At 44.2% G+C, this 15,775-nt stretch overlaps 1 protein-coding gene across 3 annotated transcripts in view; it reads left to right on the top strand.

Moving 5' to 3' along the window:
• Positions 1-15,775, top strand: part of WDFY4 (WDFY family member 4) — a 323,059-nt gene that overhangs the window by 35,902 nt on the left and 271,382 nt on the right. For all 3 annotated transcript variants that reach the window (XM_019655081.1, XM_019655082.1, XM_019655080.1), the window contains exons 6-10: positions 1,929-2,118; positions 4,451-4,640; positions 6,152-6,309; positions 7,858-8,310; positions 11,040-11,144. In XM_019655081.1, the coding sequence (XP_019510626.1) occupies positions 1,929-2,118; positions 4,451-4,640; positions 6,152-6,309; positions 7,858-8,310; positions 11,040-11,144 (1,096 nt within the window). The remainder of the gene's footprint in view (positions 1-1,928; positions 2,119-4,450; positions 4,641-6,151; positions 6,310-7,857; positions 8,311-11,039; positions 11,145-15,775) is intronic.

The following is a 15,775-nucleotide window of genomic DNA, read 5'->3' as shown; positions in this document are numbered from 1 at the left end:
TTCTCACCTCCTTCCCCTGCCCCCTCACTGACAAGTTCTGCTTTCCCGGCTTCTGGAGGCTGCAATTTCCAGAAAACTACTTCTGCCTGTGTGTGGGGGTGGGGGAGGGAGAGGAGGACTGTGTGTCTTACTCATGTTTGTGCGTCCAGGGCCTGGGCAGTGTCTCACACAGAGCAGGTACTTAGGACCATTTGTGAATTTTCAAATGCAGCTGTCCATTGAATATCCACATTGACACTCATTTTATTTTATTTTATTTTTTTAATTTTTTTTTTTTTAGCTGAGCCATCCTGCCACCTGTTGGTAGCTCAGCAGCAGCTCAGCTTGGGCCAGGGCTCGAACCACTGTTGCTCAGAGCTCACACTCTTGAGCGAGCTCTTAACCAAATGAGCCACTCGGCCAGCCCTTGGCACCCACTTTAGATTAATTCTCAAGCTGGAATCATCATTACTGGAGAGTATTTCACAAGTTCTGGTGGATTCCACTTATGGTAGGTTATTCCCTAAGCTGCATTTGTTGGAAACTTAGGCCTCATTTGCCTGTATGTAGTCATATTTCAAGGGTGGCCAGGATGTAGTACTAGGCACATTAACAAATCTTTATTGTATGGTTTTATGTGCAGGGAGTGAGTGCAGCCCAGTCTGAACAGTTTTCTCCATGGATAGACAAACTACAACCCACAGTGACAGACCATGTCTGCATTCCTCAGGGTTTTCCTTATTTCATTCTGCAAAAATCTTTCCTACTGGGTCTGGCTCTATGCTAGACCGATGGTTCCTGCAGCAACCACAGTCCTCTCTCTCGTACAAGTGACAGAGAGAAGATGCAGAAGCCAAATGGGGGAAGAGTCACATGAATAAGTAAGCAGTGTCTGATTTTTTAAGTGCTCTGAAGGAAATGTCAAGGTGTGCTGGGAAATGAGCACAGGGGACCTGATTTATAGTCGGGCATAAAGAAGGCTGTTCTGAGGAGATGACGTTGAACCCGAGCTGAAGGTTGGGGTGGAGGTGCGATGGAGGGAGGAGAGGGATGAGGAGCAGAAATGGTTGTCCAAGCGGAGGGTGGCATGGCCACATCAATAGTCAGGGGTCTGTAGCCAGCCTCAGGGCTGCCCAGCTTGGACTCTATCACTGTGCTGCAGGGGCTAATGGACTCGGGTGGAGGGAACTTTCCTATTTGCTGAACTGGAAAAAGGTCCAGTTGGATTGGCGAGAGCTCATGCTCGAAGAGGCAGGTTGAGTCCCTGAAGAGCTCTGCATGTATGATTCACCTCAAGTAGATAGATGGTGTTGGAAGTCCATGGGGACTGAACTGGCAGGAACAAAGGCCCCAGTTTGGAGGTTATAGGACAGTGCCCATGGTCTTATGGAGAAGTGGGGTTTGAGTGCTACAGAAATATGTCTGCTTTTTACATAGCATTGGTTCCTGTTAATTCTATCCTTTAATGGTTGATATAAAACGACACCTCTCTAAGTAAAAAACTTCTTTGTTATTCTGACTTCGAAAGGATAACAACTGTCTCTATAAGGATTATGAGCTGTAACTGAAGCCGCAAGTCCCGTCATCTTTTTCTAGGTGGCATTGTTGACCATGCTGGTCTGGGGCAGAGGGTGACCACACACAACCCCATCCTTTGTGCTGACACATGCCCATCAGTGCTCTAGAAAAGTAGGGAACAAGTCCATTGCAGGAAGGAGGCTTTCTAACCAGTCTTTTTGGCTTTCTCTCTTTCTTTCTCTCTTTCTTTCTTTCTTTCTTTCTTTCTTTCTTTCTTTCTTTCTTTCTTTCTTTCTTTCTTTCTTTCTTTCTTTCTCTCTCTCTCTCTCTCTCTCTCTCTCTCTCTCTCTCCTCTCCCTCCCTCCCTTCTTTCCATTTTAATTAATTAATTAATTAATTAACTTATTTATTTATTTATTTATTTATTTCAGATGTTGGTCAACATTTGCAGTGAGTCTCAGGGGCTGGAGAGACTTCTCTCAGGGAATGAACTCCAGTCTTTAATGATTGCCACAACCTGTCTCCGGGAGCACAGCTGCTGCTTTTGGAAGGAGCCCACCTTCTGTGTGCTGAGGGCCATCTCCAAGGCCCAGAACCTCAGCATCATACAATACCTGCAGGGTATGTCCCCAGGGGCCTGGGGTGGGCTATGGGCCCACTTTCTACAATAAGACTCTGGGATGCTCTTGCAGCATCACAATAGATTTCTAGGACCAAAATAAGAGATGGACAAACAAGGTTTTCACTGATATCCATCTATGCCCAGTAGATGACCCTATATTGCTTGGGTCCGTTAATGAAAGTGCTTTTATTGTTTATTTTGATGCTCCACTGAAGGAGGGAGATAAAGGGGTACTTATTTACTGTCTACATACGGTCCAGCAGACACTGTGTTGGGTCCGTTTGTATGTTATCTCATTTTTTTCATTGAGATAGATATTAATGATTAATACTATTTTGTAATGGGGAAAACAGAGATTAGGAGTTGCTGCAAAATTTGCCAAGGTTCCAGCTATCGAAGAAGAGAATCAAATTTTAAGCCTGGAGGTGCCCGATTCCAATGCCTTAGGTTCAGCTCTGGGCAGCATGTATAGGGGTTAAGGCCATAGATGCTGGAACTAGACAGCCGGGGTGTGACTCCAGCTCTGCCCTCATAGTTGAGTGAACTTGGACACTTATCTGCTTAGGTGCCTCAGTTCTTTCGTCTGTAAAATGGGGATAATAATCCTGCTAATCTCATTGGATTGTTGTGATGCTTCGGTGAATTTACATATTTGAAGTGCTTGGATAGCTCCTGGCACATCGTGGAAGCCCCATAGACGTCAGTGTCACAGCATTATCACCTGGTGTGATCAAGGCATGGCACTGAGGGACTCAATTCCCTTAGCAGGATCAGGGGCTCCTGTAGCATTGTCTGTCTCCTCCTGAGAACCCAGACAGCATTGGAAAGCACGGACACCACCTTGGCTCATAGAATCTCGGCAAAGTGTATTGGCCTCCTTTCAGCACCCGGCCCATCACAGGGCCAGGAGGGAAGCTCCGCAAGGATACCTCCAAGGGCAACACTTTGACAGAGACTCACTTCAGCTGCCCTCCTCACCCACCATGTGGTATTTCCTGAGCTCCACCAGTTAAAGTGGCTCTTGGGAGCACAGCTGTCCATCTGTTGGGCTGACCCCAAGGTATGGGGTCTTTTGAGGAGTGGCTCAGAAACTGCCAATGTGACCTGCTTGTCCACAAATAGTTGCCCTGTGGCCTGTCTTCTTCCTGGGACTCCTGTATCAGAGGACATCATCCAGTGACAGCTGGAAGAGCTCAACACGCCCCCCTCTTGCTGTAACTGAATCTGGGATGAAACAGCAGCCCTGGTTTAGGCATTCAAAGCTCCCAGTGAGGTCAAGGCCTGATGGTTATGGCCCAGGGCTGAGCCGGGCCTGAAAAGCTTACCAACCAAGCCTAGATTGGAGACCCCTGAGAAAAGGCTCCATGCGCTGGTGTGAGGGTCCCTTACTGTATTGTTATTCTTAACTGGAGAAGAAAAATTCTGCCTCAGTGGGGAGTCTGCCACCTGGAGCACGGTACCCTCTTAGGGGAATGGGTAGTCTGTGGGCATCTAGGCTGAGGAGAAGGTCAGAAAGGAAGGGCTGATCTGGTGGTTACCTGCCAAGCCCTCAGCTCTGGGGGCTCCCCCCTCCCTCGCAGCATGCAGACTTTCTGGTGCATCTGAGGCCTCACAGCTGAGGGGTTGAGCATGTGCTATTTAAGTTCTCAGCAGGCACTTTTCCTGACTTTCTCAGCACTCAAAAGAGACTTCTCCCAATGAAAGAGCCCTAAAACCAGTGATCAATCAAAATGCAAATCCAGTGACATCTCTCTTCTGACTCAAATCTTCCCTGGCTTTCCATGGCTCTGGGGTAACCAACATGGCCAGGCCCCAAAGGAGCCGCCCCGTTTTCCTCCCCCTGCATTGTGGCCCACACTTCTGGGCTCCAAAACCCCAATTCTTTCATAGCCGAGACCCACCATCCTTTTGCCCCTCACATTCTCACATATTCATATCCTCCCCTGCACTTTTCATCAGGCTAATTTCTGCTCCTGTCTGGTGCTCTTTCCTTAAGGCCTTCCACAGTGCTCCGGTCTGGGGTCTTGCATCTCATTACCTAGTGGCCCTGGACCCTTCTATGTGCTGGGAATTAGGAGTGGAGGGCTAAGAGGCTTCCTTCCTCTTTGTTTCGCCTGCTCTCCACCTGGGTCTGCCCAGCATGGCTCTCAGGATGGCATTTCCTGAGGAGTCTTCTTGATCCAAGAGCTAGAAGAAACATGTTTTGGATTAATTTACATTCACATTTTGATGCACAGTTTAGACGGGTAAGGTGGGGTGGGGGTGGGGGTGGAGGATGACTGGGAGAAAAGCTGTTGCTTCTGAGCAAACAGTGCTGTTTTCTTCCCACAGCCATGGATTGTATCAAGATCTCCCTGCAGAACCTCTCCAGGCTTGCAGCCTCTCTCCCTGCCCCCGAGGTGAGCGAGGTTGTGAACCTGGTCTTGGGCTTCGTGAAGGACTCCTACTCTGTCTCCCCTGCTCTGCTCCTGGAGTTTGAGATCGGGGAGGGCTATCCCCTGCTCCTCAAAGTGTTACTCCGGTAAGTGGCTGTGCTTTGTAGGGGAGAACTGCTAAACCCAGGTCCTCAGAATCATTTGGGGTGCTTTGGAGAAAGACAGATATTGAGGCTTCTGAGAGGGTCTTCTGGAATACGAATCTCTGCAGAGCATGGCCAGAGAGACTTATTGCAAATGTAATTTAATGGCAGTGGGCTTGGGGGTCACTTCCTTAGAGAACCAGTGAGTAATTGTGACAATAATTTCACCAAGTCCCCATGGTGGTATGCACCACTTACATGCCCACCAGCCTGACAGACACCTCTCAGAACCTGCGCTGTGTTGGAGGGCTTCTTGGGACTGCTATAACCAGCTCTGCCTATATGCTTGGGAGCTACCAAGGAATCAGCAACTCCCAGGAGCAGCCCTCAACCAATGGCTGGCAGAAGCTGATGGATAAACACCGGGCAAAGCTGCCCTTTGGTGGTGGTGGTGGGGGGAGGTGGGGGTTGGGGCAGCTCTACTCTGCCTCCTAGCATCCTCAGGAGGATTAATCTCCAGTTTTCCGATGAGGCACTTGCTTGATAAGGCTCCGTACTGACTTCCTTCCCTTCTCTGTCTCACAGAGCCTCTCCCTTGCTGGTATTTTGGGATCAATCCCCAGTTAAACTACTCTCCCTCAAATATTTGACCCCTGGGGAAAGCAAATGAGGACACCATTCAGCTGGATCAGGCTATTCCTCCACTCTGAGTTGCCATATCACCTCGGGTTGGGTCCAGGGATTGGATATGCCAAGAGGTGGAAATCAAAGAAATTCCTTGATTTTCCAAACTTCCAACTGGCCTTTGCTACCAGGGAGGTCTATGCCATAATAGTCCTTGAACATTTTTTTGGTTAAATGGGTGGCTGCTTTGCCCCAGACTTCTTGTGGGAGATGGGAAATGGGCCTGTTCCAGGGAGTGTCAGGAAAGACTGTTGCAGTGGATTGGTTCCCCTTTCTGCCTTAACTGAAGTCACACTGCAAATAACTATTGACATGGCAGAGCTGGAATAAGACTTGAGTACCCTTCCCCACAAGAAGAGCAAGGTAGTCCACCGACATATAAGTAGCTAAAAACAAAAACAATACTCAACCTTAAAATAAGCATGAGGAAGTTGAATAAGGTCATTATTTCCCATGATGTTCCTTTGGTTGCTCTTTGGAAATGCCAAATCTCTCGTTTGTGAGGTGCTCCTGCCCTGCTGGTGCCCGAGGCACGTGTCTTTTGGGGGGTCAGCCACAGAAAGCAGCTTTCTTGTGAGCAGATGCTGTTGCTCTTCCCATGTTTTTCTGTATTCTGATCGCACATTTAGATCTAAGGCTGACCTTTGCAAACAGAGTGACTTTTACCCAGACACTCCCTTTACCTCTTGGTGCTGACTTGGTGCAGACCTTTGGGATCTTCTCCAGCACCTCAGTCTGTGTCACCTCTGCATCCCAGTGAGGAACATCATGAGCAAATGTGGCTGCTCTATCTAAGAAGTTCAGAGAACTGGACTCATCTGTCCCTGCAGGTATGACGGGCTGACCCAGAACGAAGCAGACCCTCACCTGGAGGAGCTCCTCGGGCTGGTGGTGTGGCTGACAACCTGTGGGAGTTCAGAGCTGAACGTGTTTGACAGTGTCACTTACCCTCAGCTGGAAGGCTTCAAGTTTCATCACGAGGCTTCTGGTGGGTCATCTTGTGTCTCTGAGTGCCTGGCAGCCACTGATGTTTAGCCTGACAAGGCTACACAAGTCTTTCCTGATTCTTGGTAATGAAACAAACACTTGGCATGTGTCAGATACACAGTGGATTTAAAATCTCTCCTTTATAGGTTTTTCTAGGTGTCTTGGGTGGGGCTTAGAGGAAATGTTTGCTTAATAAAAGCAAAGACAAATAATAGAGGGAACCTCTGATCTCCACCGCTACTTCTGGTGTGACTTACTCTGTGACATTTGCTTATATAATGAGGACTGATGGCCCGGAAACAACCCAGGCTCAGAGTCAATGTCTCCTCTGTACTTTGAGATATTGACTGACTGACTGATTGATTGATTGATGAACTCAATCAGCATGCACTGGTGCTTTCTGTATAGCAGACACTTTGCCCCATGCTGAGTACCAGCATGAACAGGCCAGGTGTCCACTCCCTACAAAATCTCGGTAGAGACTGTCACACATACACAGAACCATAACCTGCTTGATAACTGACTGATAAATGCATGAGGCACAGTGGTGACACCAGGCAGATGTCTGTGACAGCCAGGAAACCCTGTACAGAGGGCGAAGTTTCAAGGTTAAGCATGGGTTGTCCAGGTAGAAAGGAAAGGGAAGGAGTTTAAAGCCAGAAAGTACAGCCTGGGGAAAGAAATGGTGGCTGGAAACACTTAAGTGAGTCTGGGGAAACGAGCACAGAGATTTCGCAGACCATAGTGTGGGGGCTGCAGAGCTTGGGGTCAGTTTAGGAAGAGCCATTGGATGGGACTCCAGCAGGCTCACAAGGAAGTGCCTGGATCAGAGAGAAGTTCCAGAAACATCTCTGGTGTCTGAGGCAGAGAGGGCTGAAGGCAGGGAGTTCTCAGATGAACTGTCTCCTGGGCAAGAGGCTTAACTTTCAATATGGAGACATAGGAGGAGGGGTGGGTTTGAAAGATGTCTTTATTTAATGGCTTGTTTAGAAATGAAACTGACTTTGCTTAGTTATCTTTAATATAATCCAATTTTAATTGATTGAAACCAATCCTCCAGCCCAGTGCTGCCCAATGGAAATATAATGTGAGCCAATTTACCTAATTTTAAATGTTTTATTAGCCATATTTCTTTTAAAAAAAGAAGAGACAGCTTAATTATTTTTCATAATATATTTTACTTGACCCAATATATCGAAAATATTACCATCTCAACATGTGGTTAGTACAAATAATTGTTAATGACATTTTTGTTTTGTATTATTTTCTTTGTCCTATATCTTAGAAGTCTGGTGTGCGTTTTTACACTCATGGGACATTGCAGTTCAGAGTGAAATTTTGAATGCTCAATTAGCCACCACATGTTGGACAATGAAGCTATAGTCTTACACTCTGGACAGTTAGATTTCTGGACTTCTGGTTGAAATTTACCGACAGGAGCTAGAAAATAGAAACTTTAAATGGTACTTCCTAATGCTAATGCAATCATGTATTTCTAGGCATAGGCTGGAGAAATGACTTGTAGGATTGTTCCTTTTTTCATTTTTAGGGGTAACTGTTAAGAATCTTCAGGCCTTCCAAGTCCTGCAGAATGTTTTCCACAAAGCCAGAGACTCTGTCCTATGCACGAAAGTCTTATTGGCCATCAGGACCATGTGGGCCTGGAACGCCCGCAACTTCTTCCTGCTGGAGTGGACCCTGCAGCCCATCTCGCAGTTTGTGGAGATGGTGCCCCTGAAGCCAGCCCAAGTGCAGATGCACTTCTTCCAGTTGCTGGAGGCCCTGGTGTTTGAGCTGCGTTATGTGCCCCATGAGATCCTGGGAAAGGTGCAGCGCCTGATCAAGGAGAGCTCAGAGCCACTCTGCACCCTTGCGGCCCTGCAGAGTATCCTCAGGATAGCTGGGGCAGACCCTCTCTTCACAGACATCTTCCGGGACTCGGGGCTCCTGGGCCTGCTGCTAGCCCAGCTGAGGAGGCGGGCCAAGATCCTGAGGAAGTCAGGTATGTCAGAGCTTCGGAGGCAGGAGGGGAACAGACTGGGGTCAGCGTTAGCTGGGCCTGGTCTGCATGCCTGCCCTGCCACCCATTAACATAACAGAGAAAGTGAGTGTGCCAATGTTACCTGGTGCCATGAGGGTAAGGGAAGGTATCCCTGGGACACATGACTTCATAGAGCAGCAGCCTCCTTATTTTCTATAACTGGCCTGATCTTCCCCATGAAGAGATGAGTGGGGTGGGGATAACTTTAAACACAGTCATGGGGCTAACTCAGGCCTGATGAATTCTCAGCTTTCAGAGGTCTTTTGCACTAGATATTGTCTGAGTATTCAGGTGGAGAGATAGCAGGGGGAAGGACAGGTCCTCAGTAATGCAAAGGGAAAAGAGAGATCAGGGAGACTTGGGGCTCTGGTGGGGATCTCTCTGGGTCAGCTGGGATACAGCTGCTTACTCGGTACAGTTGGTCCTGATGGTGTCCCACTTGGAGCGGAGTCATTGCTGCCCAGCTCGCTCTCTTGTGTGTACCATGCTGGGCTGTACACAAATGGTTCCTTGACTCCTCCCCCCTGCCTCAGTCCCTACACTCTGGACTCTCAATAGCAGCCTCTTCTCCCCCATGGGACTTCAGGGTCCCTCTGTCCAGGCCAGAGTGCACTCAGGAGTGCTGGCCTGGGCTCTCTCACTGCCTGACCACGCCCCATGCACATAACCTGCTGGGGCCACTCTATGTGGTTCTCTGTAATCTCCACCTCTACCAACTTTCAAATAGGAATCAAAGTGTGAAAACTCCTTTCAGTTCTTCCTGGCTTTCCCTTAATCTGTCCACACCTGCTCCTCTGGGATTTCAGCCTGAAGGGCAGTGGGACACAGGAATTTAGCCACTTACCTCTCTTCACCTTTCAGCCTCTTCTCCTCCCACTATACTTGCTGGGAGGGACGGGCTCAAGCTGAAGTCATCAGTCTTTCGGCTTCTTGGGCCTCTCTGAGAGGAAGAAGCTGAGGGAGAGAGTGTGAGCATTGGGACCAGCCAGCCCTGTGCTCGAATCCTGGCTGTGTTGCTTACGAGCTGAGTGATCCTTAGCAAGTTGCTTTACCTCAATGAGCCTCTTTTCTGTAAAATGGAAGTAATAATATATACCATAGAGCTGTTGTAAGAATTCAATGAGGAAATATCTAAAAAGGACCTATTGCTCTGTTTGGCACATAATAGGTGCTCAAGGAATGTTAGTCATCTTACCCCTATAGGCCCTGTGCTACCTCATGGAAGACTGAATTACACATGGGAGGAGGAGCTCTCACACACCTTTGGAGTCTAGGAAGGACACATGCCTCCCTGGGAGTGTCAGAGCTGACCATAAGGCACTACCATCTTAGCATATCTGGGCCCCAAGCCAGGCCTTGGAGAGTCTTTTGTATGTGTTTCTTTCTAGTGCCCTTTGTACAGTCTTTTTGTTTAAATATTTTTTTTAATTGGGGAATTGGGGGGATGGGAACACTGCTGGGGAATTGGGGGAAGGGGAACAGACAAGATGCTGTCATTTTGTTCTTCAATGTAGTTGTAGAGGACGTTGCTTCACTGGCCCAAGTTAGCACCATCATTGCGCTCTTCCCGGCTGAGGCAGATCAGTCACCGGCTTCTGAATGGCTGCTCACTGTGGCTGTTGGCCACTCACGCTGGCTGCTGGCTACACACGGTAGCCCATGGCAACCCACTGCCACAGGGGCTGCAGCCTACGCAGTCGCCGGCGACTCAGGGCAGCCCAGCTCCAGGTTGAGCTGTTGTTCAGCATCTTAGCTGTAGAGGGCAGTGTCACTGGCCCTCATATGTGGGATCTGAACCGGGGCCCTCTGGTGTCCCAAGCCAGCTCTTAACTAACACAACACTCGGCCGGCCCCAGTCTTTTTGTTTAATGTTTCAGTGTTTCCTTAGCTGTATATTGCTTTCTAGAAGACTAACATTGAATTACTCTTAAACCCAATCCCAGACCTATGACCATTCCCAGAATTCAAACTTTTATTTTTTGTGAGCTGATGTATCCAATCTTACTTTGCGCCTTCTATTAACAGTTTATTGTTGTTTCTTAGATACTTTGTCTCCTGGCTAATAAACTCTTCATTCATTCATTCATTCATTCATTCCCCAAATATGTATTGAACTTCCCTCTTGTCAGGCACTTTATGGCACTGGGGATTCAGTGGAGAACACACAGGCCTGGTTTGCCCTCATGGATCTAATGGAGACACTACGTACTCCAGAATCTCTCAGGTATCTCCATGCCTCTGGTGCGAGCTGGCAGTCATCCCTCCCCGGAATGAATGGCAAACTGTACAAGGGTTCAAAGGAAAGTCAAGAAGGCAGGGCTTTAGGGGTTATGTAGAATACTGGTTCTCCAAGAGTTTTCCTCAGACCTGCCCATCAACATTATCTGGAAACTTGTTAAAAATGCCATTATAGGACCTCAATCAAGACCTCCTAAGTTAGAAACTGGAGAAGGGGCCTAGCTTCTGGATTTTAACAACAAACCCTCTAAGGGATTTTGAGGTGCTCAAGTTGGAAAACCATGGCTCTAAGAGATAGTAGAGTTACCTGTTACGATTTTGGATGCACACTCTCTTATAATAGAAGCATTATCTTCACCTTTCCTTAAGGGGACAGAAAACTAATAGAATCAGAGATTTGGGATCATACCAGGTGCACTTAAAAATATTTTTTTATTGCTTAAATATGGCAGGAAACAAAGAGTCCATTCTCGGTGCTCAGGATCCAGAAAGAGAACTGACCTGTGTGATGCTGGAAACCATAGTCACGCTTCTAAAAGGCTCAGTTCGGAATGCGGGTAAGGATGGTACCAAATTAGTCTTGTCAGTGCTTTAGAAAACATTAACTATTTTCGGTGATTTATGTCAATGTTCAAAGGTTATGGCCAAGGACTTACCAGCACTAACGTGTGGTCAATATCCATTTGCTGTGTTGTTCAGTGATCATCAGGAAATTGGTAGACACCTCTGTTGACATCTTTTACCTTTAAAGTTGCTAAATAAGGTTGGGAAGCAAAGGTATATCCTAGTTCATGAGACCACAGAGCATCCCCCACCCCATCTTTCCATGTAAAATCCATTAATATCCTGCAGCACTGACTATATTGTTTTTTTAAAATTATTTTTTAAAATTATTATTAGTTTCGGGTGTACAAAACAATGCAATAGTTATCCTTTTCACCCCTCACAAAGTGACAACCCCCCTCCCTCCATCCACTGTCCCCCGACCCCCGATATTATACATATCTATTACAATTCCATTGACTCCATTCCCACACTATACTCCACATCCCATGACTATATATGTATTAAATTATAGTTGACATATAATATTATTCAATGGCAGCTTCAGATGTACAGTGCAGTGGTCAGGCCTCTACACCATCTATGAAGTTCATCTCCCTTACAAGACATGAGTCCATCTGGCCCCCTAAAAGATATTTACAACATTATTGATTATATTCCCCAAACTATCTTTTCTATCCCTGAGGCAATATTGTAGTTACCAGTTTATGTTGTTTCGTCCCTTCCGCTTCTCCCTTATCTCTACCTCTGTCCCGTCTAGCAATCATCAGTTTTTCCTCTGTGTCTTTGAGACTATTTCTATTTATATTACACGTTTATTTAGTTCTTTACATTCCACATATAAGTGACTTCATATGGTATTTGTCTTTCTCTGACTGACTTATTTCACTTAGCATAATGTTCTCTAGGTCCATCCATATCATTGCAAATGGTACGATTTTCTTCTTCTTTATAGCTGAGTAATACTCCATTGTGTAAATGTACCACAGTTTCTTAATCCAGTCATCTACTGAAGGGCATTTTGATTGTTTCCAAGTCTTGGCTATTGTAAATAGCACTGTAATGAACATAGGGGTGCATATATTTTTTCGAATTAGTGTCTTGGGATTTTCTGGATAAATACCTATGAGTGAAATTGCTGTGTCCTAAGGTAGTTCCATTTTCAGTTTTTTGAGATACTTCCATGCTGATTTCCATAGTGGCTGCACCAATCTGCAATCCCACCAACAGTGCACCAGGGTTCCCTTTTCCCCACAACATCACCAGCACTTGTTTATTGATTTATTGATGATAGCCATTCTGATCGGGGTAAGGTTGTATCTCATTGTGGATTTTATTTGCATTTCCCTAATGATTAGTGAGGTTGAACATTTTTTCATATGCCGCTGGCCATCTGTATGTCCTCTTTAGAGAAATGTCTCTTCATATCCTCTGCCCATATTTTAATTGGGTTGTTTGTTGTTTTGGCATTGAGTTGCATGAGTGTTTAATAACTTTTGGATATTAACCCCTTATCAGATATATCATTGATAAATATCTTCTCCTATTCAGTAGGATTTCTTTTTGTTTTATTGATGGTTTCCTTTGTTGTGAAAAAACTTCTAAGTTTGATCCCTATGTTCATTTTTTTTTTTAATTTCCCTTGCCTGCGGGGATGTAACAATAAATATGTTGCTCAGGGTAATTTCTGCAAATTTACTCCCTATATTTTCATCTAAGAGTTTTATGGTTTCAGGTCTTACATTTAAGTCTTTAATCCATTTTGAATTTTTTCTTGTGTATGGCATAAGGAGATGGTCCAGTTTCATTTTTTTGCATGTGTCAGTCCAATTTTCCCAGCAACATTTATTAAATAGACTATCTTTACCCCAATGTAAATTCTTGCTTCCATTGTCATAGACTAACTGTTCGTATATGCATGGATTTATTTCTGGGCTCTCTATCCTGTTCCAATTGATCTATGTGCCTGTTTTTATGCCAGTCCCATACTGATTTGATTACTGTAGCCTTGTAGTATGTTTTGATGTCTGGTACCATGAAACCCTCAACTTTGTTCTTATTTATCAGGATTGCTATGGATATTCGGGGTCTTTTTTGGTTCCATATAAATTTTAGGATTATACTTTCTATTTCTGTGAAAAATGCCCTTGGTAGTTTGATAGGAATTGCATTGAATCAATATACTGCTTTAGGCAGTATGGACATTTTAACTATGTTAATTCTTTCTTTCCATGAGCATGGTAGGTGTTTCCATTTATTTGTATCTTCTTTTATGTCTTTCTTCAGTGTCTCATAATTTTCTCAGGACAGGTCTTTTATTTCTTTGGTTAAATTTATTCCTAAGTATTTTATAGTCCTTGAAGCAATTGTAAATGGAACTGTTTTCTTAATTTCTCCTTCTGATAGTTTATTATTGGTATATACAAATGCAACTGATTTCTGAATATTAATTTTGTATCCTCCTACCTTACTGAATTCTATCAGTTCCAATAGTTTTTTGATGGAGTCTTTGGGGTCCTCTATATATAGTATCATGTCATCTGGATATAATGACAATTTTACTTCCTCCTTACCTATTTGGATGCCTTTTATTTCTTTTTCTTGTCTGATTGCTGTGGTTAGAACTTCCAGAACTATGTTGAATAAAAGTGGAGAAAGTGGACAGCCTTGTCTTGTTCCTGATCTTAAGGGGAATGGTTTTAGCTTTTCCCCATTGAGTATGGTGTTCGCTGTGGGTTTATCGTATATGGCCTTTATTGTGTTGAGATATGATCCCTCTATTCCCACTTTGCTAAGAGTTTTTATCATCAATGGCTGCTGTATTTTGTCAAATGCTTTTTCTGCATCTATTGATATGACCATATGATTTTTATACTTCATTTTGTTGATGTGGTGTATCACATTAATTGATTGGCGGATATTGAACCAACCTTGCGTACTAGGGATGAAACCCTCTTGATCATGGTGTATTATCTTCTTAATATATTGCTGAATTCTGTTTGCTAATATTTGTTATGGATTTTGCATCTATGTTCATCAGGGATATCGGCCTGTAGTTTTCCTTTTCTGTACTGTCTTTGTCTGGTTTTGGAATCAGGGTGATAGTGGCTTCATAGAAAGAGTTTGGGAGCCTTCCCTCCTTTTGTATTTTTTGGAATAGTTTGAGAAGAATAGGTGATAATTCTTTTTTGAATGTTTGGTAAAATTCACTTGTAAAATCATCTGGTCCAGGGCTTTTGTTTGTCGGGAGCTTGTTGATTACTGACTCAATTTCCTTGGTAGTAATCATTCTATTCAGATTTTATGTTTCTTCTTGAGTTAGCTTTGGAAGGTTGTATGCTTCTAGAAAATTATCCATTTCTTCCAGATTGTCAAATTTGTAGGCATATAATTGCTCATAGTAATTTCTTAAAATTTTTTCTATTTCTGTGGTGTCGTCACTTTGTCTCTTTCATTCCTGATTTTGCTAATTTGAGTTCTCTCTTTTTTTTTTTGATGAGTCTAGCTAAAGGTTTGTCAATTCTGTTTATCTTCTCAAAAAAACCAGCTCTTGGTTTTGTTGATCTTTTGTAGTGTTTTTCTCATCTCTATTTCATTTATTTCCTCTCTGGTCTTTATTATCTCCTCCCTTGTACTCCCTTTGGGCTTATTTTGCTGTTCTTTTTCCAGTTCCCTGAGGTGTAAGGATAACCTCTTGACTTGAGATTTTTCTTGTTTGTTTAGGTAGGCCTGCACTGCTATGAACTTCCCTCTTAGGACTGCTTTCACTGCATCCCAGAGATTTTGGGTTGTGGTGTTTTCATTTTCATTTGTCTTGAGGTATCTTTGATTTCCTGCTTGATCTCATTTTTTACCCACTTGCTATTTAGTAGCATGTTATCAGCCTCCATGTATTTGTGTGCTTTCCAGATTTCTTCTTGCAATTGATTTCTAGTTTCATAGCATTGTGGTTGGAGAAGACGCTTGGTATGATTTCAATCTTAAATTTATTGAAGACTTGTCTTGTGGCCTAACATGTGGTCTATCTTGGAAAGTGTTCCATGTGCACTTGAGAAGAATGTATATTCTGTTGCTTTGTGGTGAAATGCTCTGAAAATATCAGTTAAATCCAGCTGGTCTAATGTGTCATTTAAGGTTGCTATTTCCACATTGATTTGTCTGGAGGATCTCCATTGGTGACAACTGGGCATTGAAGTCCCCTACTAGGATAGTGTTACTGTTGATCTCTGTCTTTATGTCTGTCAAAATCCGTTTTATATATTTAGGAGCTCTTATGTTGGGTGCATAGATGTTTACTAGGGTATGTCCTCTTGTTGGATCGATCCCTTTATTATTATGAAGTACCCTTTTTTGTCCTTTATTATATTCTTCAATTAAAGTCCATTTTATCTGATATGAGTATCACTACTCCAGCTTTTTTCTCAGTTCCATTTGCATGAAATATTTTACTTTCAGCCTGTATGTGTCTTTTGATCTGAGGTGTTTCTCTTGTATACAGCATATGCAAGGGTCTTGCTTTCTTATCCATTCAGCCACCCTATGTCTTTTGATTAGAACATTTAATCCATTTACATTTAACGTGATTATTGATAGGTGCATAGTTATTGCCATTTTGTTATTTGTG

The sequence above is a fragment of the Hipposideros armiger genome, unplaced genomic scaffold (genome assembly GCF_001890085.2).
Source record: "Hipposideros armiger isolate ML-2016 unplaced genomic scaffold, ASM189008v1 scaffold_235, whole genome shotgun sequence".
NCBI lineage: Eukaryota > Metazoa > Chordata > Mammalia > Chiroptera > Hipposideridae > Hipposideros > Hipposideros armiger.
The sequence above is the reverse complement of the archived record's forward strand: the minus strand, read 5'-3'. Positions and strand labels throughout refer to the sequence as shown.